The sequence below is a fragment of the Dysidea avara genome, chromosome 7 (assembly GCF_963678975.1).
Source record: "Dysidea avara chromosome 7, odDysAvar1.4, whole genome shotgun sequence".
In the NCBI taxonomy this organism is placed as follows: domain Eukaryota; kingdom Metazoa; phylum Porifera; class Demospongiae; order Dictyoceratida; family Dysideidae; genus Dysidea; species Dysidea avara.
Genome location: NC_089278.1, coordinates 16147619 through 16169883, shown reverse-complemented (window position 1 = coordinate 16169883; position 22265 = coordinate 16147619). Strand labels below are relative to the sequence as shown.

The 22265-nt window shown below is 36.4% G+C and overlaps 3 protein-coding genes across 4 annotated transcripts; all 3 read right to left on the bottom strand.

The window, feature by feature from the left end:
- Positions 1-820: 820 nt before the first annotated feature.
- On the bottom strand, positions 821-9240 carry LOC136260016 (tyrosine-protein kinase receptor UFO-like). The gene is made up of 13 exons (XM_066053608.1): positions 9065-9240; positions 6751-7139; positions 5869-5913; positions 5191-5338; positions 4803-4855; positions 4630-4749; positions 4474-4554; positions 3654-3868; positions 3497-3606; positions 3210-3369; positions 2389-2525; positions 1376-1458; positions 821-1044 (listed from the first exon to the last, which is right to left on the bottom strand). Exons 1-13 carry the CDS (start codon positions 9142-9144, stop codon positions 1031-1033), a joined length of 1635 nt encoding a protein of 544 aa, XP_065909680.1. The 5' UTR covers positions 9145-9240; the 3' UTR covers positions 821-1030.
- A 1423-nt stretch (positions 9241-10663) lies between these two features.
- On the bottom strand, positions 10664-13279 carry LOC136260017 (uncharacterized). The gene is made up of 9 exons (XM_066053609.1): positions 12432-13279; positions 12212-12371; positions 11828-11943; positions 11691-11774; positions 11498-11635; positions 11391-11438; positions 11245-11340; positions 11066-11193; positions 10664-11012 (listed from the first exon to the last, which is right to left on the bottom strand). Exons 1-9 carry the CDS (start codon positions 12861-12863, stop codon positions 10865-10867), a joined length of 1350 nt encoding a protein of 449 aa, XP_065909681.1. The 5' UTR covers positions 12864-13279; the 3' UTR covers positions 10664-10864.
- Positions 13280-15092: 1813 nt separating this feature from the next.
- On the bottom strand, positions 15093-22126 carry LOC136260018 (F-box only protein 3-like). Of its 2 annotated transcripts, none has more exons than XM_066053610.1 (2): positions 22034-22126; positions 15093-16491 (listed from the first exon to the last, which is right to left on the bottom strand). In XM_066053610.1, the coding sequence occupies exon 2, from the start codon at positions 16487-16489 to the stop codon at positions 15215-15217; it is 1275 nt and encodes a 424-aa protein (XP_065909682.1). In that variant the 5' UTR covers positions 16490-16491; positions 22034-22126; the 3' UTR covers positions 15093-15214. The 2 variants fall into 2 exon arrangements, with proteins under 2 accessions (XP_065909682.1, XP_065909683.1); XM_066053611.1 differs by having other exon boundaries at positions 21972-22092.
- Between the last annotated feature and the right edge of the window lie 139 nt (positions 22127-22265).

Below are 22265 nucleotides of genomic sequence, written 5' to 3'. Positions count from 1 at the left end.
TTGTAATACATTTTGTCATAAGCGCATGTACATAATATAGTTTCATACTTCCCTTTTTCTAACCATGCCAGCCTTTATTGCATGAATCAGAGCATAGACCAAACTGACTTTTTTTCTTTGCGTGCAAGTGGAGAAAAGTAGTCTGTTATTCTTGTGATAGAATTTCTGTGTATAGTGTTTCACAGCTCTACAGTAGATGCCGATTGGCAAAGTCATTCTATTCTTAGAATTTAGGTGCTGTGCTATGAAGCATGCTGCTCAGTAATAAATAGCTTCACCAATCAGTAACCAACATAGCACTGGTGGAATACTACACAGATATTCTATCATAAGTGTACCACCTGACCACTTTTCCACAACCACACACAAAAGCTGATCTGGTCTACGTACAACTAAAACTATAAGTGTATTTTCTTATTTTCATTGTCATTTGTTTCCCTTTCCGCTTCTTTTAACTTTGCATTTCTTTGATGACAATGCTACAGAAAATTTTGTTGGTCTCAGGACTAAGTTAATCAGTTCATTACAATTCCGATCCTGGGTTCAATGGCTCTAATTACCGCCTAAGCCTGTTAGCCCTGGTGAATACAGTGGAAAGTGCTGGTAAGACTGATAATCAAGAGGGACTGTTCATACATCACTGCTAAGTTCTGCAGTAAATCATTTTCAATGCCAGCTCTTAGTTTAAGTATGCTAGTTGCCTATATAGTTCATTTAGTCCATAATGTTCAGAACCTTCCCTTGATCTTGAGTGACATTATAAGTAAACACTTAAATCTCCTTGATTTCAGGCTGTTTATACATCTGGACATACCAAATTATTATTATGTTGAGTGGGGCTCATCTGGGGCATAGGTGCTAATGTGTACATAGCTAATGATTGTGTAATGACCAGGTGACTATATATTCTATCACCCCTTTAAATGTTGTTGTGTTATAGTGTATACACAGATAGATGCTTGATTTATATGATACATAATTATGTAGCTTTACAGTAAGAAGTACATGAGAAACTGCCACGGCTCTTCTTTCACCTGATGATGTCTAAACAAATATACATTTCAGTAATTCAGTAATCTAATCACTTTTTATAATAATAAATCTATACTCAAGTGATACTGAAGCTAGTACCAGAATGGGTATATATATAGGCAGCAGTACAATAGCTATATGGGGGCATTGTATCAAAATTGAATCACAGAGTATAACATGAATATGACAGTTGCAAAGAATCATTAATAAACCAGCCAATCTAAAACATAATAATAATAGTGGAAGTATAGTATATAGCTAGTAAGGATGTACACACCACACACACACATACACGCACACACAACACACACACGACACATATATTGAATGTACACAATCTTACTCTGGTTTAAATCATCTACAATATCTGCAAATGAAGGACGCTCTGCAGGATTTTCTAACCAAGTAGATTCCATCAAAGTAAATCTTTTAAACAATTGAAATTAATTATAATATATGTCATAAGTAAATTTGAATTAAAAATAAGTTGTGTTTCTTTTTTATAGGTATATAAACCACATGATATGTATTTAATTATTGACAAGAGGTAGAAGCAAAGCTCAGCACAAGTTTCAGTAACTGCATGGGTATATCACTTATTATGCTGTTTGTTTTATATAACACCTTCCTTTGAATTTATACTGACATCTTACTAGTGTATGGTAGCTATTGCCTGGTCAACAACTACCATACTGTTTCTGTACAGCTTTTGATGTATTTATGATGATATAAACAAGTAGAATCTGAGTAGGGATAATAAAAGAGGAATAGAATCTATACACCTGCGGCTATACTAATTTACATTAAACTCCTACATCAGCCTGCCTATATAGCAATGAGATTAAATGTCCACTAATATAGCTACAGGTACATAGCTTTTATATTTCTATCATCCCTATCCATATATAAAATTTCTAATTTTTGTTTGTTTACTTTCAACACTCTATTAGTGAAAATATACAAATTTCACCAGAATACCATCAATAATTGCTTGACTGTTATATTAACGTAACTATACTTTCTTGCCGTGTTTGTAACTGCTGAAATCCATCTCAGGTTCAATTCCAAGGGATTTAATCTCAAAACTTTCCTGAGGAGTAAGCCCCAAACCCTCTAGGTAGGCACGTTATACAAAAAGATATGCTTTCTATTAATCCTAACAAATAATCACATAGCTATAGTGTTATGCTGCCATTACAAAAGTCTGGCAACAGCATGAACTCTGGCAACAGCATGAACTCTATCACCATTGAAACTACATTGCTTGAGATGCTTAGTGTGATACTACATTTATCACACGAACTTTTAAAACATGTGCGTATATACTTGCACATTTATGTAAATTACAACACTTACAGCTTTTCTGGACAAAGTCTTGGTTTATCTAGTCTGTTTCCATCTTTTAGGGTATTGATGAGATTTTGGTTGTCCACCCCAGCATAAGGTACTCTACCCAATGAAAAGGCTTCCCAGCAAGTGATCCCATATGACCACTGTAATGTACAATACATGGACACGATGCTAACAGTATCAAAAGTACAGTGTATGTGTATCAACTCTATATATTATAGAAGGCATGTAATTGTCTGCAGATTGTGTAAGAAATACAACATACTTATGTGGTCACTTGTGTCATGCATACATGCAGGGTTTAAACTGGATTGTTCATTTAGTGATTGTTAGTCGGTAGTGATTCACATCGTATCCAGCAGATTACTGACATTTTCCAGTACAGTGGATCCAGCTCAGCTATCTAAACACCTTTGTTCCTAGAGTTATACAAGAGAGTTCAGATATGTAAGTGAGTTTGCTCAGAAACCTACTGATTTATATGCACAGATCCATTCAATTACTCTAACAGAACATACCTTTACTCTAATAACCGACAATGAAATACTCTAATTAGACAGTCACTGTTGGTGTAGTATTCAATGAGGTTCGGATAAGCAAAGATCCACTGTACTTTGTTGGGTGGCCCATACAACATTCTAATGTACATTCTCTGTGCCTACAACTTTTGGTTAGCAAATCATGAGCCTAACTTTAACAGACCATCATATCTGGATTGCTGTATACCCGATGAAAGGAATGTAAACTATGATGTAAGCTGTATTCTGTGAATGCTATCCCATGTATAAAAGAAAAGTAATCATTTGTGCAGTGATGTGTCCACATACCACATCAGTTTTTTCATCAAAGTAGTTATCCAATATTGACTCAAGTGCCATCCATTTTACTGGTAATGTATTATGTTTGTCAGCTCTGTAGTATTCACTGATATAGATGTCCCTGGTTAAACCAAAATCTGCCACTCTGATGTTGTAGTTCTCATCTACCCTGTCAATTGAATTGTGAACATAAAATTCATTAGTTTCCAAGAGACTCATAATTAATATTAACATATTGTATATGTGTGAATATTAATTTGTAATTGCAAGCATAAAAATCAGAACTAAACACTTACATGCAATTTCTAGCAGCAAGGTCTCGATGAACAAATCGTTTGATAGCAAGGTACTCCATTCCTTTAGCTATATCCAGGCACACATTCAGCAACAAAGATTCATTGATGTTCTAAACAGAAAAACAATCAATATATCCAATGGATACAAGGTACATACTCTCTTATACTCTTCAATACTGGTTGGATCTTCTCTGCTTTGTTTTAGAAAACTCCTCAAGTCACCATTAGCCATGAAAGGTAGTATAATTTTGAACAAATCATCACTATCAGGGTCTACACACACTCCCAGTAATGGCAATACATTAGGATGATCAAGTCGCTTCATGACAGTTGACTCTGCAACCAGGTCTCTTATTGAATTCACATTAGCAACTACAATGCATCAACAAATTGTCAATGTTGAAATACTTGCGTATATTGTGTGGCTATAACATTATCAATATATATTTTGGTATATTTAAGAGCTGTGCATAACTAAATAGTTACTGTCACATGCACTATTGGAAATGATAATTAGCACATAAAAGTTTGTAAGTACATAATTGCAATGTCTTTGATCACATTTCCTCCTTTATACTTTCCTAGTGGCTAGATTACTGACCTACAAATTACACCGACAACAAAATCGAAAAAACAAAATATCACCAATTCATCACAATGCCCTACCCTTATCATTATATGCATGATAGACCCTACCACATCTGCAGCGTCTGAAAGTAACCATGCTCTGCCAATATGCCACTGCTATACCACACCAGTATGTATACAACTATTCTTCACTTATCATATTTGTGTGAATTAGCAAACTGAAGGGACTAACAATCACATGCATTCCACTTTGAGACAATCATGAAATTAAGTTGAGACCTACTACATCACTTCATGCAAAATCTCAAACAAGCTTCTCGAGACATTCTTTGCTATATCATTAATCTACGCTATTAATTCATGCACTATTCACATTATCACATACGTACATGTAATGGTCTTTGAAGCAATTGGTATTACTGAGCCATCTGCATTTGTCAATTCTCCCTTGTGCACAACTCCAAAAGCTCCTAAAATTATACAATGACTAAAGCTCAGTAGATTAAAATGAAATACAATAGACAATGACCTCAATTCATCCTTACCTTTCCCCACTTGGTCTTGTTTTTTAATGCAGTCTGATGGGATCAGTACATCAGAAAACTTTTCCTTGATTGTGAGCAAAAGCTCATTGAGCATATGTTTTATTGCACTACTTTTATTACCTGTAAAAACAACATGTTTAGAATAACTACAGGTAAACACAGTTACTTCATACCACTCATTTCTTCCAACAAATTTAACCCAGACATCTTTAAAGTAGGTACTTTTCTAAAATGCACATAATATGTGTTAGATACCACAAAGCATTAAGAGTATGATTGACTTCATGAGCAAACAATACTTTTAGATCATAAGTACAGAGAATTTCTTCTGCTGTTTTCGTGTTTTCATTTGCTGTTGTTCAGTGTTATGGTTTTTCAGTAGCAAAATTACTATTATCTTTAACCACCTGTTATAGCTTTGGTGTTAGTCTGAATACAATTTTAGATATACATTGTAAAAGTAACTGTACATGTTGAGAACTTAGAATCAAACAAATGCATTGCTGTTACATATGTTTTTGCCGAACAATATATCAAATGCGTATATGTAACATTACATACCTAGATTTTCTCTTTCCCTTTATCATTAATATGGCACATATTCCTAGTATTGCAAGAATTACAATTCCTCCAACTGCAGCAATTACAGCAATAGTGCTTCCTGATATGCTTGAAGATTCTGAGCCACTTTGAGAGTCATTCTGATTACCTGCATTAAAATGTCAGTTTTATAAGTAGCTAAAGTTGTGTATGAAATCAAAGGAAGCAGACAAGACATGAGAATGATGGTTAAGTGGCAACAAATTTTTAACGTGACTAGGCTTATCACTACTAATTGCCTCAAATATTTACCACTCTTTCACCTTGGTCACCACCTTGAATTCCTTTTTAAACAACACTTACAAGGTTTAAGCTGAAACTAAATTTTGCTTTGCAGGTGATACAAAGGGAACTCTAGCAACCAAGATTATAGTTTGCTGAAAGCACACACACTGTTATATTTTGCAGCACTTCTGTAAGATATCTGTATAGGCCAAGAAATGAGATTCACCCAAATCATATTGGTTGTAACTATAATTATACTACTAAGTTTTCATATACCATGATGTGACGTATAAAACACTGCATGCCGGTTTTCCACATTGACCAAAACATTCTTGCTACATTTTGACTGCAAAGGTACAGAATGTCATATTTGTTTGAATGATGTGCATACATAATTGTAGTTACAAAACTGACCTGCTGTATTGTTCAGAGCTGCAAAATTAATTCTTGTAACATTACCTAAAATACACATTCAAACATGTAACAAGACTTAATGCCATGCCTGTGTTAACAGTATAATTATGTGATATTTATAATTGCTATACCACTATATTGTATGCATGCATGTGTATTCATTAGTTTCCACTTGTACTTATAGACAAAAAAATTGTAGTGCCATTAATTGCTGATTTATACGTAAGTGCCATTAGCAGCAGCTCCTGATTTCAGTCATTACATACTACCTAAGGCTAAAGTTTGTAATCGCGGGTGGTCAGAATCTTGACACTGAAACACTGTTAAAAACAAAAAAAAATCCTGACCAGTGAATGACTTGATACACAGATAGCTGGCAATCAAGTCATCCAGCTGGCCACGACTGATTCTTTCTCCATTTTACCAGATGAACAGCATGACTTCTGATACATTAAGAGGGTTAAGCTATATAAGGACCCACAAGAAGGCTAACTGTAAATGGAGGAGCAAAGTCATGCAGTATCTTGACTTTACACCTCTATTGAAATGCAAGTATATCAGTAAACATTTGTGGTTGGAGTTATTATAGCTAACATGCATGTTTCAAAATATGCAAAGCAGCAAAGGTTAATAGTTGTCCGATAACATAATAATATGTTATAATGATTCTTATTGACCATTTGCAGGCAGTAGATAGCTACACCATATGATCATTCTGGCAACAATATTCTCGTGACATATTGTATTGTGTAACTTGTGTTGTTATCTGAAATATCACATGTTAAAACATTTTGCACACTCTTTAAAATTTAATGTCCACATATGCCAGACCTTTAAGTTATTGATTTTATAATTACAGAATGCCAATTCAATTTAGCTTACTACAACTGGTGTTGGAAATCTTGTATGGAATGTTGTTAAAATATGTCCTTGGATTCGAGCAGTTGTAACCAGAAGTTAAGGACCTTGAATTAGAAAGGATTAATGGAAGGTTGGTTACTTCAGCACACTCTTCAAACATCCTGTCCAGTTCTGAACACCTTGTATCACACAAGGGGAGTAGTTTAGAAGTAGAAACGTCACATGGTAAATAAGTGTAGAAGCAAATTAAAGTTTTGGTGAAAGTAGTACATGTATCATTGTTCTCTAATGTTTCAAAAATAATCCTATTTATAGCATCATCTGTATCAAGTGGTAGAGCATCACTGACATAGTAATACTCCTCCAACAGTATATCAGAACAATAACTATCTCGAGGAAGCCTTTCACACCTGCAAGTATAGCATGTATATATAAGAATTACATGTTTGCACAGGTAGCTAGCTGCATGTATTAATGCATCATAGAAATACAAATAGCACTAAACATGTACATTCTATTATCTGTGTTGTTATATTTAGTTGTGTCATATCATAGGATAGTGATGAACAGATGAAACCATCTGCTCCAAAATATGAAACTTCCACAATCTACAAATGAATTTACTTAGCACAAGTCAATGTGCCATATGTAGTCTTGCTACCAAATGGCACCAATTTGTACCAATTACCACAGGCACATTTTCAACATAGCACTTCTGAAGACATGTGTACACCACTAATGGTATATACAAACTAGTCAATTAGTTGACCTAGTACATGACTACCAATCTGAACTATGATTTTTTGTGTACTTTGTAGCACATATGACAGGAATATAGAATATGTAAAAATTGTAGTTAATTTACATCAAATACAAACACTAAGCATAATCCTTTTGCTACATATCAGCTGACAAGTACATGTACACTTGCAATGCACAATTGAGCAACCAAAAACTTTAAGGATATGACCACATGTCCTATGACTAGAATTAATACTGCAAACACGTGGCCATAAACTTTTGTGTACAAGTATAGCTACTACATAGATTTGTGATTTTTTCATTTGTTATACGTTCATAAAACCTCAACAATTGTTCGACCATTACTTTCAATTGACAATATACTTTCTACCTTGGCAAGACAACTTGGTAATCGATCTAACACTCGCTTTGTGCTTTACCCAGAATGATCTCTTCCTCAACATGTGGTTGAAAAAAGAGTAAGTGCTGTGGGTTCATAATTTCATGCAGCAATTATACCACTTGCATGGCTTTGTGGGTTGAATATGAGTTTATATAGTTACGTGGAATATTGCACTACAAATTACCATATACTATAATTAACTGCAAAACTTTAAAGATCTAACTAACAGTTAAATGAGTTAATATTATTTGCACTCATACCACACTCTTTTATGTAGTTTACACTCGCTTGTCCAGTTCTGTATGTTACATATAATTATCACTGCATGGTTTAATGATGATGTCATCTACAATGTATATAACTGATCCATAATTATTTAACTATCTACCTATACCAAAGCTCAATGTACTGGTGAGCCTACATGACAAGCTTATTTTGTTGTCAGATCAACAATGACCATTTCTTAAAGCTGTCTTGTAACAATTGGCACCTGATTACTATATCCCCTATATAAATATGTAACTGGAACACATGCAATGCCTTGCATGTCAATACAGCAGCCACATGTTACTTGAATGCCATAGTTATCTAAACTGCATGATTAGAACTGTCATCCTATTGTCAGTACTTACCTCTGTTCTGTATACTTACATGGGAACATTGCTTTAAATTTCACTAGTGATTATATACATTTCTCTTTTGTTTCTATACATGTACATGCAAGATTTTATTCACTCTCCATTCATTGTAATTAGCTTTATAGATCTCGTTCTTTGTAAACAGTATTTTTCAAGGTTCATGGGTCTATTTCATCCATATCCAATCAGATATAGCTAGCACCGACAGTATTTATTTTTAACAAACTGAATTTTGTAAATCTAATTTTGTTGTTTTAGCTACTATTGTTGTTGTTTTTCTTCTTGTTCTGCTCTATTTTATGATGCTTGTATATGTGCTGCTTTGCTTGTCTTCTTTTTTGCTGGTTTGGTTGTATTCCTATAGGTTTATCCTTCTGTACCTAGCTATACTAAGCTTGTATTATGACTAAATTGATTAAAATGAGCATTTCATTTGTGTATTGGAGGATGAGACTCTAATAATCATGTTTATGTGGCCTAAAATACTACATCACGATACATAGCACTGGCCTTATGATACCGCCACACAAACATAAAACTACACAGTACATACCTCGATACGAGCACTGATTGAGAAAGGGCGCCACCGACAAGACCAAACACCCCAACCAGAAGACTGCCACAACCCCACATCGTCTAGTTTACTGGCTCCTTAGGGCTAATTAGTTACCGCTACTGACACGACCAATCCAACTTACGTATATAGCTACTTTGCTATATCACGTGAGTTTAGATCACGTCAATTCCCTCGTTGGAGGAGCTATACCTTGATATCGGTATAATTATATAGCTAGACTATAGATTGCACAATCGCCCAGGTTTGTGTTATTCTAATGGGTCTAATGGGTCTAACAAGTATAGAAAACGTTATAGCTATAGCATAGGCGACTATGTAAATATTCAGGGTAATTTACATGCACTGCACATGAAACTTCTCTGAATCTTTCAGTAAATAACTGGGTGATTAGTAGCTATAAGACAAAGTCCCTATCATAACAATACAACATAATTACTGTTTAAAAATTTCATAGTCAAATGTAATTGAAGTAAAAGTTGATTGGATTAGCTGATTTTCCCTATGGTCAGTCATGCATATGTGGGGTACTGTGAACTTACCACTGTGACAACATAATTATATGCATGTAGTGCATAGCAGACCATACCAGACAGTAGTCATGTGTATGGCATTACCATGGAGACTCTCCAGACCATCACAATTAATCACAGTCATATACCTGCTATTATAAATTACGTAGCTGGATGGTTAGTTGGTTCATCAAAATAGCTGCACCTTATAAATCTACTATGTTGATAGTATAAACAACCTGAACCCCACAAATTGTTGCCTATCACTTAGGTTATTGGATACATTTTCACATGCACTAGACAGCAAATTAGTTATCTAAATTGTAATTAAAGTTGTTATTTAATTTACATACCGGACATATGGTCATGTAATTAAAGTTAGTAACAAACATGACTATCTTGTGTTGACTTGTAACATTGCTTTAATTCAGATATCTCCATGCAATGCATTGCCAGCTGGCATAATCAGTTACCTAACTGCATTTTCAAATATGGACATGCATAGCTAAGTTATTAGCATTTAAGCACACACATAGTATTCATCCCTATAGGGGGACAAAGCTATTATTAAACTTAGTAATTATGTAGCTACATCTCTGGATGTTCAAATTGAGATGCATCATGTACCTCAACCTGAAAATCTACTCTCAATACGATATGGGAATCTCAATCATGTTATAAATACTAGACAAAATATGTCTCTGTTAATGTTAATATAAACAGACTGCAGCACATGACCCAGGTCCCTGAATATCCTATAATGATTTTGCAGGTTGTGTTTGATATGCCACCATCAAAAGGAGCTACAGCATGCAAGGAACACAATAAACGATAACACCTTGCATAAACCATGCAAAACATTCATAGTCACAAAGTAAATTCCCACACAACAACATAATTATAACAGTAGCTATGTATTGTTACGATGATCCTCAACATTAAGTAAGTTTTGTAGTTTCCTTTGTTAGGGGATTTCACAATTTTAAACTCTTGTGTTGATATTAGTTTGGGACTTATGCCAACTATACATGCTTAGTTGAGAGTGGTTGCCTGCAATTTAGGAGTATCATTTTAAAGGCTGCATGTTGACTTGAAATGTAGCACTCGGTATTACATTTTCTTATTATCATTATGTGCAACAGCATTATTTAAAACACAAAAAAATGACAGTTAATTTAAAAATAAGGATCCTAACCTAACCTATACAGGCCTATGATAAAATTGTATGGGTCCTATCAATATATCTATTTGCAGTTGCATAAACTAGCTAGTCCAGCAGATGATCAATTTTTTTAGGCAACTCTTCTATAGCTGTGCTGTAGAATACTTCAAGCTCCCTCAATTTCCTGTGGTCATCCTGTGTGATCAGATTGATAGCCACTCCTTTACGACCAAACCTTCCACCTCGACCAATCCTACAGAATATAAGCACAATAAAGTGTCCAACAACAACATCATCATTATATACCTGTGAATGTAGCTCTCCCTTTCTGGTGGCAAGTCAAAGTTAAACACAAGTGACACCTGATGAACATCAATTCCTCGACTGATTAGATCAGTTCCTATCAGGATCCTGGAGGATCCAGTTCGAAATTCCTACAATAATTTCAAACTAAATTAGATGATCTGCTTATATGTGCATCACACCTTCATGACTGTCTTCCTTTCTTCAGGTGACTGGTCACTGTGAATCGCTGACACTGTGAAGTCTCGAGCACTCATTCTGTCTTGTAGCCATTGAACCTACAGACACATAATCAATGCTTGCACCGATATCATATGTACTTTCATACCTTATGTTTGGTGTTACAAAAGATCACAGACTTGGCAATAGAAAGAATCTGTAATACACACGTGCACATTGTCAATGCTACCATAATTACATAATTAAATCTTTAACCCCATAAAGATCACAAATCGTTTCCATTTTATACTCTTCCTTCCCCACATCGACATAGTATTGTTTGATTCCTTCCAATGTTATTTCTTCTTGTTTTACCAGTATCTTCAGTGGGTTCCTTAGAAATTTGTCTGCTATCTATATGATTAGTACTAGTGATTTGGTAAAGCAGAGAGACAGGACAATTAAACACCTTTATCACATCATTAGGGAGGGTGGCAGAGACAGTGATACACTGTAAACTAGGATTCTTTAGCTCCATGAAAATATCTCTGACCTAGATATAATGAACTCTAATTTCCATACACATGAATCACATTGCTATAATACCTGTTGCTCAAATCCCCTTGATAACATCACGTCCACTTCATCCAACACTAAGATCTTTAATTTGTCAGTCTCCAATGCCCCAGCTCTTATCATATGCATCACTCTACCAGGGGTCCCTGCAAATTAAGTAGTATTCATCTGCATCCAGCTGATAACATAGCTATATACACCTATCACACAAGGTTTTTTTTTTGTCAGTGTTCATTTTTAAAATGAATGACAATGCAAAGTCTTGATCCTATTCAATTTGAAACTATTAAAGTGTGTCTGTTGTGACTGTAATATAACTGTTAGTAAATATTGCCAAGTCATTCTCAGAATAAAAGTGCTTTAATTTGCTATGCATGTTAGCTATATGCATGTAAATGAAAATGAAGTCCTTACCCACTACAACATGTACACCAGAATTCAATGCTGACATCATGTCTCGAACTTTTTCTCCTCCAACCACCAAGAACACATTGACCTTCATGTAATCGCCAAGTGACAGAAGCACCGTCTCTGTTTGTCTGGCAAGCTCTCTAGTAGGTGCTAACACTAAAGCCTGCATGTAAAACACTTGATAAATTTACATCTTATGCAAGCATGCAGGTAATGTTTTTACCTGGCACTGATCTACAGACATATCAAGCTGCTGCAGTATTCCAACTGCAAAAGTAGCAGTCTTCCCTGTACCAGACTGTGCTTGGGCAATTACATCCTGACCCTTGCAGCATGGAACGATTGCTCTTTGCTGGATAGCTGATGGTAGTTCAAATCCATAGGAATAGATCCCTCTAAGAAGTGGCTCTCGCAAGCCCATGTGCTCAAAGCTGTCCACATAATCATCTTTGTTTCCAGCATTGCTGGAGTCATCACTTTCTTTTGACCACAAATCAGGTTTGCCACCAACTTCTGCTGAGGGATGAGAACTATTAGTAATACTACTAGAAATATAAGCCTCTTCTTTCTCTTGCTTATCGGCAAAAGGGTCCTCTTGGCTTGTCAGTAGCACACTATTAGTCTCTTCTTTTTTGTCTAAACAATTATCACTCATAGCATAAAATACACCAACTGCATGACCCTTTGGTCCAGTTGACTTTATAGGTACACGAGGAATGTATTGCGAAATAATGTTTAGTCAGCAACTGAAACCAAAACCCTCGCATATTTGGCAGTATGTAAATACAGTTCTATGTATAGTAATTAGAATGACTCGGCAACCATAACTGTTATTGTATGGTTTCAGGAATTACATCATAATGTGACTGACATGTGCACTGAATTAAGCCCTTTGTGACAAATAGCTACACGTGTAAAACCATAAATGGCCCGTATATCTATCATGTGGTAAAACCGATCACAACTAGTTTGCCGGCGCACACTCATTTCTTTTTATGCAAGGCAGGATGCAGCAAGGCACCCTCGGAGCTCCTGACTGGGCTGGTAGGTGGTAACGATGGATATCATCAGTAATGCACCTATCACTGTATTGCCCCACCCACCCCCCCTCCGGCATATATGGGGCTATAGTGGGGATTTTACACAGCCGAATGTCAAATGCCCCATAGTAGGGCAAACCTATCGTGTCAAATCCCCACTGTTGGCTCCAGTTGCATCACGGGGATTGTATACTCGGGATTTGACATAGCACAGAAAGTTACAACGAAAAAATGCTTGGGCGCTTAATTAATGGACGATCTTTAAATTCCCCATCATGGGCAGCAGTTTCGTGTCAATTCCCCCTGTAAAGCCCCACTTACGCCCGAGGGTGGGGTAACACATTGATAGATGCATAACTGGGCGTTGATCCTCGCGTTGATCGACCGTCTTCAGAAGAATCCGAGAAAGATCAACATCTTAACTGGAATGAACACACAAAACAAGTTGCTAGTAAAGCCACCAGAATTAATGCATTCCTACATCGTAATCTTTATCAATGCCCTCCCACAATTAAATGTAATATTTATAAAGCAATGGTTCGCCCTATTATGGCGGAGTATGCTTCCTCAGTCTGGGACCCACACACATGTGTTAACATTAATCAATTAGAAGCTGTACAGAGATCTGCCGCAAGAATGTGCTATAAAGACTTTTCTAGATTCTCCAGTGTTTCCACAATGTTAAGGCCCCTATTTGGTGATTATTAGTTTCTCATCCACCGCCCGCATCCTTCTTGAGCTACCGCATGGTAAGCCATTATTTACTCTGCGCATGCTCAGAAGAACACGTGATACCAAACTGTTATAATTTTTGTTGATGAATGCTATAATTCGCTATATATCACAGGAGAACTGTTGTTTTCCTTAGCAAATTACTGCAGTGCCAGTTGCAATCGTGCTCTATCGACTTCATCAAAGCAGGCTTTCAGTTGACTGTCGAAAAACAGTTGGTGATCACGAAAATTAGAATCAGCTGGTGAAGGAAATGTTTGTAGTAAGAAAGAAAGACAATTTGGACAAGGTCTGTACATCAGTGTGTTAATATTATAAAATAATGGCATAATGGTAATACCCTCCCGCCCGCATCATAATAATTAGAAAGGCTGGATGAGAAACTAATAATCACCGAATAGGGGCCTAACTGATCTTAATCTACCCACCCTGCATAGCAGAAGGAAAAAATTAAAATTACAAATGATGTATAAAATCATTCATCGTTTAGCTGATATTCCAGATGACTGTTTAACTCCCGTTCCCTCCTTTTTACGAAGTGGCTATTTTAATCAACTAAATACTAGAGTGGACAGTTTTTAATTTTCCTTCTTCCCTTCAGTGATTAAACTATGGAATAATCTACCCCTGAACATTGTTAATGCTCCAACATACACTGAGTTTTGTAATGATTTGGACACTTTTATAATTACACCTGTGCATTATAATCATACATGATTCCTGCACAGTACACAATATATATAATAATAATAATAATAATGCATATATTAGGGGACCGCACCATAGATAGTAACCGACTGATGCTCTGATGACATGAAGATACCGAATTATTACCTCCGGCTGCTAGAAAACCCGCCGAACTATCAATGCATTGCAGCTGACTTCTCTTCGATACATGTCCTAGGAGAGTCTTATCCTAGCATGGTAAGCTGGCACATATGCATTGTTATTAGCCTAGCTACTTACTATCAAGAGTTCATACAAATATTTATGAACTCTTGTTACTAGACAACAGAAATAAGAATTTTATTCAGAGCAGATGTAACTGACTTTCCTTGTTCCAATTTTTATCACCATTGTTAAAGTTGAGCAAGCTTGAGGTTGAGAACCAATCAATAAATCGAATACTAAAATGAAACCCAAAACATCAAATTAATATGCAACAATTACACTATAACTAGCTATATATACTGACAAATGTAAACAGTAAGTGAGCAGGGATTGGATCAGTTAATTAAGCCACCTTATTCAGTTCTGGCTTATACATAGTAAACTTGGGAATGGCTATCTTAAAGTTTCCGGGAAAGTCATGGTATCTCATGGTAAAGTAACCCTCCATAGAACACCACTCTGTATGAAAATAATTGCAGCTAGCATACTTATGTGAAGAACCTGGCTTGAATGAAGGAGTTTCACCAACCACCCCAGGACCATCAACAACATCCGAGGTGCCATCAGACAATTTGATTAACCAGTGACGTGACTCTAGCCGACAGCTCTCATAACGCGGTGCATCATCAGCCATGAAAATTTCAATTCTGTATGCATACCTTACATCCACATTGCCGCTCTGTTCAACCAGTACGTGGGTATAGTCATTGAGTTTAGCTGGGTCAAAAGCAGTGCCCACTCTGACCGTAAAATGACCGGTTACAGCAATAAACTCAGGATGGAATAAGAATCGATGAATTGCTTGATTGTCTATACTGTAGAGTTCCAGCAAGTTAGCTTGTTCAATTAACCAGTCAGAAAAAAGGAGTGGCTTGGCATAGGTATAAAGGTAACTGTTCACCTGATAAACATGACCAGAAAGTTCATGAGGTTGGGAGGAGCATGACAAAAGAAACCAACCACAACGACCATACAAATCTCCACCTAAACAAGCATAATATTCCATCTGACCAGAATTATGTGAAACAAACAGATCCGAGTGAATTCCTTTACTGAATTCCTTCATATCATCAATACAATAAAGAATGTACTCAAATGTAGTATTATAGAGTGTAACCGAACCCAAAAAACTAATACCATGATCATACTTCATCCCATTGCACAATCTTAAAAAGCATCTGTACTCAACAGGCAGCTTAATGCCTAAAGCAGTTTCTACATGTTTGATTTCCTTTTCTGAAATACCAGGATTAAACTGTTCAAGTGCTTTAGGACACTTCAGTTGTAAAAACTGGCTAATCCTTATCCATGTACTTTTGATTTTAGCATAGCAGTTCATATAAGGCCTCCAGTCATCGCAACAAGAGAGCCACTTGTCATGCCAACTTTCTTCATCTCTTTTGTCATCACACAACCACACTCTTTGACATTGGATCCTCCATAATACACTGTCACTAGTAATCCAAATTTTTAATGTCCTTGATGCTTGCATTAGCCTGCCAATGTCTATGGCAGAGAGATACAGTAAAATATGATGAAAAATAGAAGGTCCTGGCAGGCACATTGGAAATTCAATGATCTGATCCTTTCCAGTCTTCTGCAGTTCACTTACGTCCATTTCTAGTAAATATACACAGGTGTTAAGAATATGGGATAAGCAGCTATATACAGGTGAAGTACTGGGACAATGTAACGATGATAACTATGACTATAAAGTCTATATATATATATATATATATATATATGTACCATGAAACCACCTAACTTCAAAGCCAAATTCCAGGGTACATATCTTATAAACCCTGGCTGGCCATGGTACATTTAAGTTAAACCATGGCTGGCTATGGTACATTTAAAATAAACCATGGCTGGCCATGATACATTTAAATGTACCATGGCCTTGATATATCTGATGAGGTAACGTTGTTTGTTTTTATAAGAATCCTGGCAGTATTCGATTGTGGGAGTTTATTATTACTCACGTGATGAAAACCATGAACCCGATTTTGCATTCTACAGCACTCATACGAAGGCGATTCGACACCCTATGAGTTGACAAACGGAAGTTTAAGGTGAGAACTAGTGTCATGGTTAATTTACAATCGCGTGTCCGCGTGCTTGATTACGTACCACGCCCACTTTTCGTATATCACGAGGTAACCACTCTACAGCGAAGCTTACCCCTCTGGATGTTTAGAAAACATTGTAAACAGTGGTTAAACGATGTAGCAACTTTGAAACACTTGTTAAATCACAAAATTGAGTGTTTCCGTGATATTCATAGGATTTTCCCGTTTATGTTAACAAACGTAACTGCAACGTTACTTGCTGCTGACCCATAATCGAATTTTACAAGACTCTCTATATAATAAATCCAGCGGGCTACCTCGTATTGGCTTGGGTGATTAGTCGCCCACCACGGTAGGCTATTAGCCTACATGGTACATATTAGTTGTATCACGTGCCCTCGTGATTTGCCTGATATGTACACCCACGCTCTCGGGCCTAACGGCCCTCGAGCTTGGGTGTACATATCAGGCTAACGGCCCGAGAGCGTGGGTGTACATATCAGGCAAATCACTCGGGTACATGATACAACTATTACATATATCAAGACACATAGTAGTGGTACATGTGTCATGCAGCCAAGAATAACCAGTGTGTCATAACAGTGTACTATTATCAACATGAAAAACAAAATTCCAATTTTTACTTAAATGCACTTTCATGTTCCCTACTTGAATGGGATCATTTTAAATACCTTCCATCTTTAGTAATCCACATACTGCATGCATATACCAAATTGAAAAAAAAAAATCACCTTATGATTTCTGCCATATGAACCTTCAAAGTTCCGAGACCTCCGAGTCAAATTCTTTTTACACAACTTATAAAAATCAAAAAATGCTATAGGTAAAGTCCAATGTACAGTATATATTGATTACCTTGAAATTTTGACACACATAGAAGGTAAAAAAGCACATCCATAAAATTAAAAGCAAATGGCAACCGATAGAGCTATTATCTGGAGCAGCCAAGAATGAATGTTAGTTAATATTACTAACTGTTACAAACAAAGTTTTAATATTGGACCCTTATCATTGACATGTGCATTGTGCATGTTCTACATTTAGTCTTGCTGCATTCCCAATTAATTCCTTTTAACTCTAATTGGCTAGTACTTTGGCTGCCTTTTTCAATAGTCAGTGTAGAGAAAAAGAAGGGAGCCAAAGTACTAGCCAATTAGAGTTAAAAGGAATTAATTAGGAATGCAGTAAGACTAAAAATTAATGTAGAAAATGAGTCAGTAAGGGTCCAATATTAAAACTTCATTTATTACAGTTACTTATATTACCATTCATTCTTGGCCACTCCAGATGTTGCTCTTTCGGTTGGCAGTAACTTTTACTTTCATGGTCTCGCCCTATTTTACAGCCAAGCTGTTTTGCATGGAGGATTTCACTTGTTTTTGTGAATCAAATACATTAATATAAATTGCATCATAAGCATGTGATCCAGATTCTGTTCAGGCATTTCTACAAGATACAACTTGTGTAGCCATGCAGGCAGCCAGGTAACTGACCAACATCTCACAATTGTATATAAAGTAACATTTCAAGATGATTCACCTTCAGAACTTAAGCATACCATGTGGACCTATATGGTAACCAATATCAATTCACTATAATGTAATCTACACACAGAAGTTACAATCTATACATTTGGGTAGTGATACATATCTAATTGGTAATGTAACTACAAAATATAACTGATTATCCGATATCAATGTAATGAAACTTTGAAGTGACACACTTGCAACTGAAGGACTTATCTTCACTGAGAATTGTGAAACAGTTGTTACATGTAAATAACTCGCAGTACTGCCTTGTGCTTATTAGAGGCATGCACTTTAAAGTACAACTTACCATTGTGAATCTTGATTACATATCTCCATTAACTACACCAACATCTAGTAACCGTAACTTTTTGTATGCATGCATTGAACTGAGCCCTCAAAAACATTTAATAACTCAAGGATAAAATACAAAAGTTCTTGAAATTTGGCTCATTTGGAGTACTGCTTGACCCACTAAAAATATTTCAAAATCCTTTCATTCAAAATCTGACACAATAATTATGGCCAATCAAATTTTTCACCATACATCTCCTATGGGTAAGCCATTAAAGTGTCTTTCCCAAACTTGTAATGGAGCCAAACCACTCATATCTGCTTTTGACACTGTTACTGTCACCACTAATCGTATGGTTGGCTGAAATGTTGTACTCTTAAGAGAAATCCATTTTTCATTTTTAGCTGTTTTCTCCGGGCTCAGTGCATACCAGAACACACAAACATTAACAAACTACAACAAAAAATCTGTTTCATTCAGGACAATTATCTCAAAAATGTTTGATAACTAAGACAATGCTGAAAGCAATATGTATGACTTTTCTGCTTCATCACAGTTATTTATTAACTATACTAGCTATCCAACTAGGGACATGTAAGAAAGCTACAGAAATCCTGTAAAGTAGAGAGAGTTACATACTTGAAACGTTACATTAAACAACAAGACCAAGGGTCAAGCAGGCAAATCAAAAAATTGAAGTCAATGGAGCTGGCTCAAACTAAATGATTGCAATTACTTTGTAAAAGAGCAATGCACCTATTAATGCTATGCTCCAGGTTGGATAGCTGTAGGGGATTGGTCACCCTACCAGGAAGGGAACACATAGGCACAATGTTGCTGATTCCCAAAGTATATGTATAGGGGATTTGTAACGATAAGTTATCCCCAGGAGTAGGGAAATTGTCATGCAGCTCCTCACCTCTGCCTAACTTGGGGTAGGTGGGGTGTGTCATGGATAGGTACATAACTAATCACAGATACCACATCATAGATATATAAACCCCAGGTACCTACAGAATCTATGATCACATGTGTATACTATACCTTAAACAAAAACAGCCTTGTGGCTATAAAAAAAGGTACTGCCAAGCAAAGTAGGATCAATCAAACAAGCTTATTCAACATGACTGATAAGAACAAGGACTGATATCAAGTTGCAGCCAAGTGAATGCAGTATTACCCATTCTCTTTGTATCTAGCTATAGCTATATAATAAAACTAGAGAAAATACACATGTAACTGTTATAAAATTGTCATTTTTCTGCTTTTTAAAATCACACACTACACAAAAAAGTGGCCAAATGACAATTTAATAACAGTCGCATGTGTATTTGCTCTAGTTCTATTATATAACTATAGCTAGATACAAAGAGAATGGGTAATACTGCATTCACTTGGCTGCAACTTGATATCAGTCCTTGTTCTTACCAGTTGTTTTACTGCATGATCATGGTAATATTCCAGTCTACTTGGCTGCAACTTGATATCAGTCCTTGTTCTTACCAGTAAGCTTGTTTGATTGGTCCTATTTTGCTTGGCAGCGTCCTTTTTTTACAGCCCCAAGGCTGTTTTTGTTTTAGGATATCACACATTTTGTCACTGAATAAATATCAATCAAGACAAAAAAAAAATTAATGCATAAGGTAATAGTTTCATACAAGCCACCTTTGGTTATCACAACAGCTTCAACAGTTATTGTGTGTATTGCATCATAGCTTGGGACATGAAGTGACAAAACCAAAAAATGTAGTTTGGTACAAGTAGGCAGGTACTTGTTGGTGTTGCAACCACAATAAGGTATGGCTTCTGGGCACCATTAAAACCATCAGTGAACAGATTGAGTAAAGGCCATTTCCTGGAAGGTGAAAATATGCCCCAAACTTCTTATTTTGTAACATACTGGACTGTCCCTTGAAATGCACAAACAAAGCCGTATTGTGAGAATAGCACATGATAGCAAGTTCACCACACTGATTCACCTAGCGTTGACTGCAAATAAATGGCCAGAATTCACCAAGTTCACCAACTGTAAATAAATGCTACTGTAGTTGGAGGTGTCTTAAGATAGGGTTCTAAAAGACCGCAAAATAAATGAGCAATTAGTGTAGGCGACATTAATTCTTATAGGCGCGCTTGTGGAAATTAACTCACCACTTCCCAGAAAAACGGCAGGTCATAATCAAGTAAAACTACTCCATATGTTTAATTACATATCAAAGATTGTCCCATGAAGCATAAGAGTGAATGAGTGAAACTTTGAGAAAATCGCTTATAGTGGCTCTCACAAGAGAGGTGGAGTTCCAAGATTTGTACTGAAGAAACTTAACTAGCCAAAGAACTTGTGACAGTAAATCCAAGGCTGTGGAACTAACAGTCTAAGATATAAGCATCAAAAATGGGCAGCTTGCACTAACAAGTATGCGAAGGAGAGGGAGAATACGACGTTTTCAGCAAAATTTCATGCGGCGTTACTAAAATATAATAGAAATTACTTACTTAATAATAACAATATAGCAAAGGTTTTGTTGTATCTTGAGGTTTTTTTTTAGTTAAGGTAGGTTTTAGGTGTGCGTTCTATTAGAGTTAGTCGTTTGTGTAAATAACTCACGGTAGTCGTGCACCCTACTTTCCTTAGCTGTGCAACTCACTACTGTGAGTCTTGATACGTATCACTAGAGGACATGGTTGGTAAACAATCTACAATAGCAAAGTAGCTATACACATATTTGAGTTCTCTACCAATACAAAACCCATTACATACACAATGGCGGATCCAGAAGGGGCATTTGGGGCAAAAGCCCTCCCTGTGTAGCGGAGCCTTTTTTCCGATTGAAATAAACTTGTCAGGCCAAAATCTTACGTCATGAAAATTTATTACGAACTGCCAGTCAAAACCAGCTATAATAGACACCCCCACAGACACCCTATGGTCAAGCTGTATAGCGCATACTAAGCGTTTCTAAAAATAATTATCGTGTTGCTGGTGTCATACCCTTTCTAACAGCTTTGTAGACTTTACAAAAAGGCCGTGAGACACTACTAAGTGGTGATTAATGCTACTTCAAAATACAACAAAAATTTTTTCTCTCCAACCACCTACAATTTAACTAGTCTCGAGTGGCCAGACCCTTTTTTCCCCACCCAATATACGGAAAAAAGCGGTCTGGCCACGCGAGACTACAATTTAACCTGTTTATGCTCCCCTTGTCAGCTCCTGGATCCGCCCCTGGTCTGTGTTGCATAATACTTACTCAATTCCGAGTCCAATAAGCTAGAATGCTCGAGAATGCTAGTGACCCGCTTTAATATAAAAGAATATGATTGCGCCGGATATTAAATCAATTACGGGCGTGCACACAAAGATGCGCGAAAGTCAAGTCACTGATGAAGTTTTTAAGCATCTGCTGATCGTGTCCGCTAATACCGGTAGTCATGAGCCTGAAGCTGTAGATGAGAGAACAAACTGAAGTTTTGTTGTGAACT

What these genes read in the sequence shown, in the direction of transcription:
- LOC136260016 (XM_066053608.1), bottom strand. Translation starts at nt 9,144, where the DNA reads ATGTGGGGTTGTGGCAGTCTTCTGGTTGGGGTGTTTGGTCTTGTCGGT. An exon ending in TGCTTCAAAGACCATTACAT is followed by an intron (nt 3,869 to 4,473) that starts GTACGTATGTGA and finishes GATGCATTGTAG; the next exon opens with TTGCTAATGTGAATTCAATA. An exon ending in AGACTTTGTCCAGAAAAGCT is followed by an intron (nt 1,459 to 2,388) that starts GTAAGTGTTGTA and finishes ATTGTTTAAAAG; the next exon opens with ATTTACTTTGATGGAATCTA.
- LOC136260018 (XM_066053610.1), bottom strand. Translation starts at nt 16,489, where the DNA reads ATGGACGTAAGTGAACTGCAGAAGACTGGAAAGGATCAGATCATTGAA.
- LOC136260017 (XM_066053609.1), bottom strand. Translation starts at nt 12,863, where the DNA reads ATGAGTGATAATTGTTTAGACAAAAAAGAAGAGACTAATAGTGTGCTA. An exon ending in CAAGGGGATTTGAGCAACAG is followed by an intron (nt 11,775 to 11,827) that starts GTATTATAGCAA and finishes CATTATATCTAG; the next exon opens with GTCAGAGATATTTTCATGGA. An exon ending in AGGGAGAGCTACATTCACAG is followed by an intron (nt 11,013 to 11,065) that starts GTATATAATGAT and finishes TATATTCTGTAG; the next exon opens with GATTGGTCGAGGTGGAAGGT.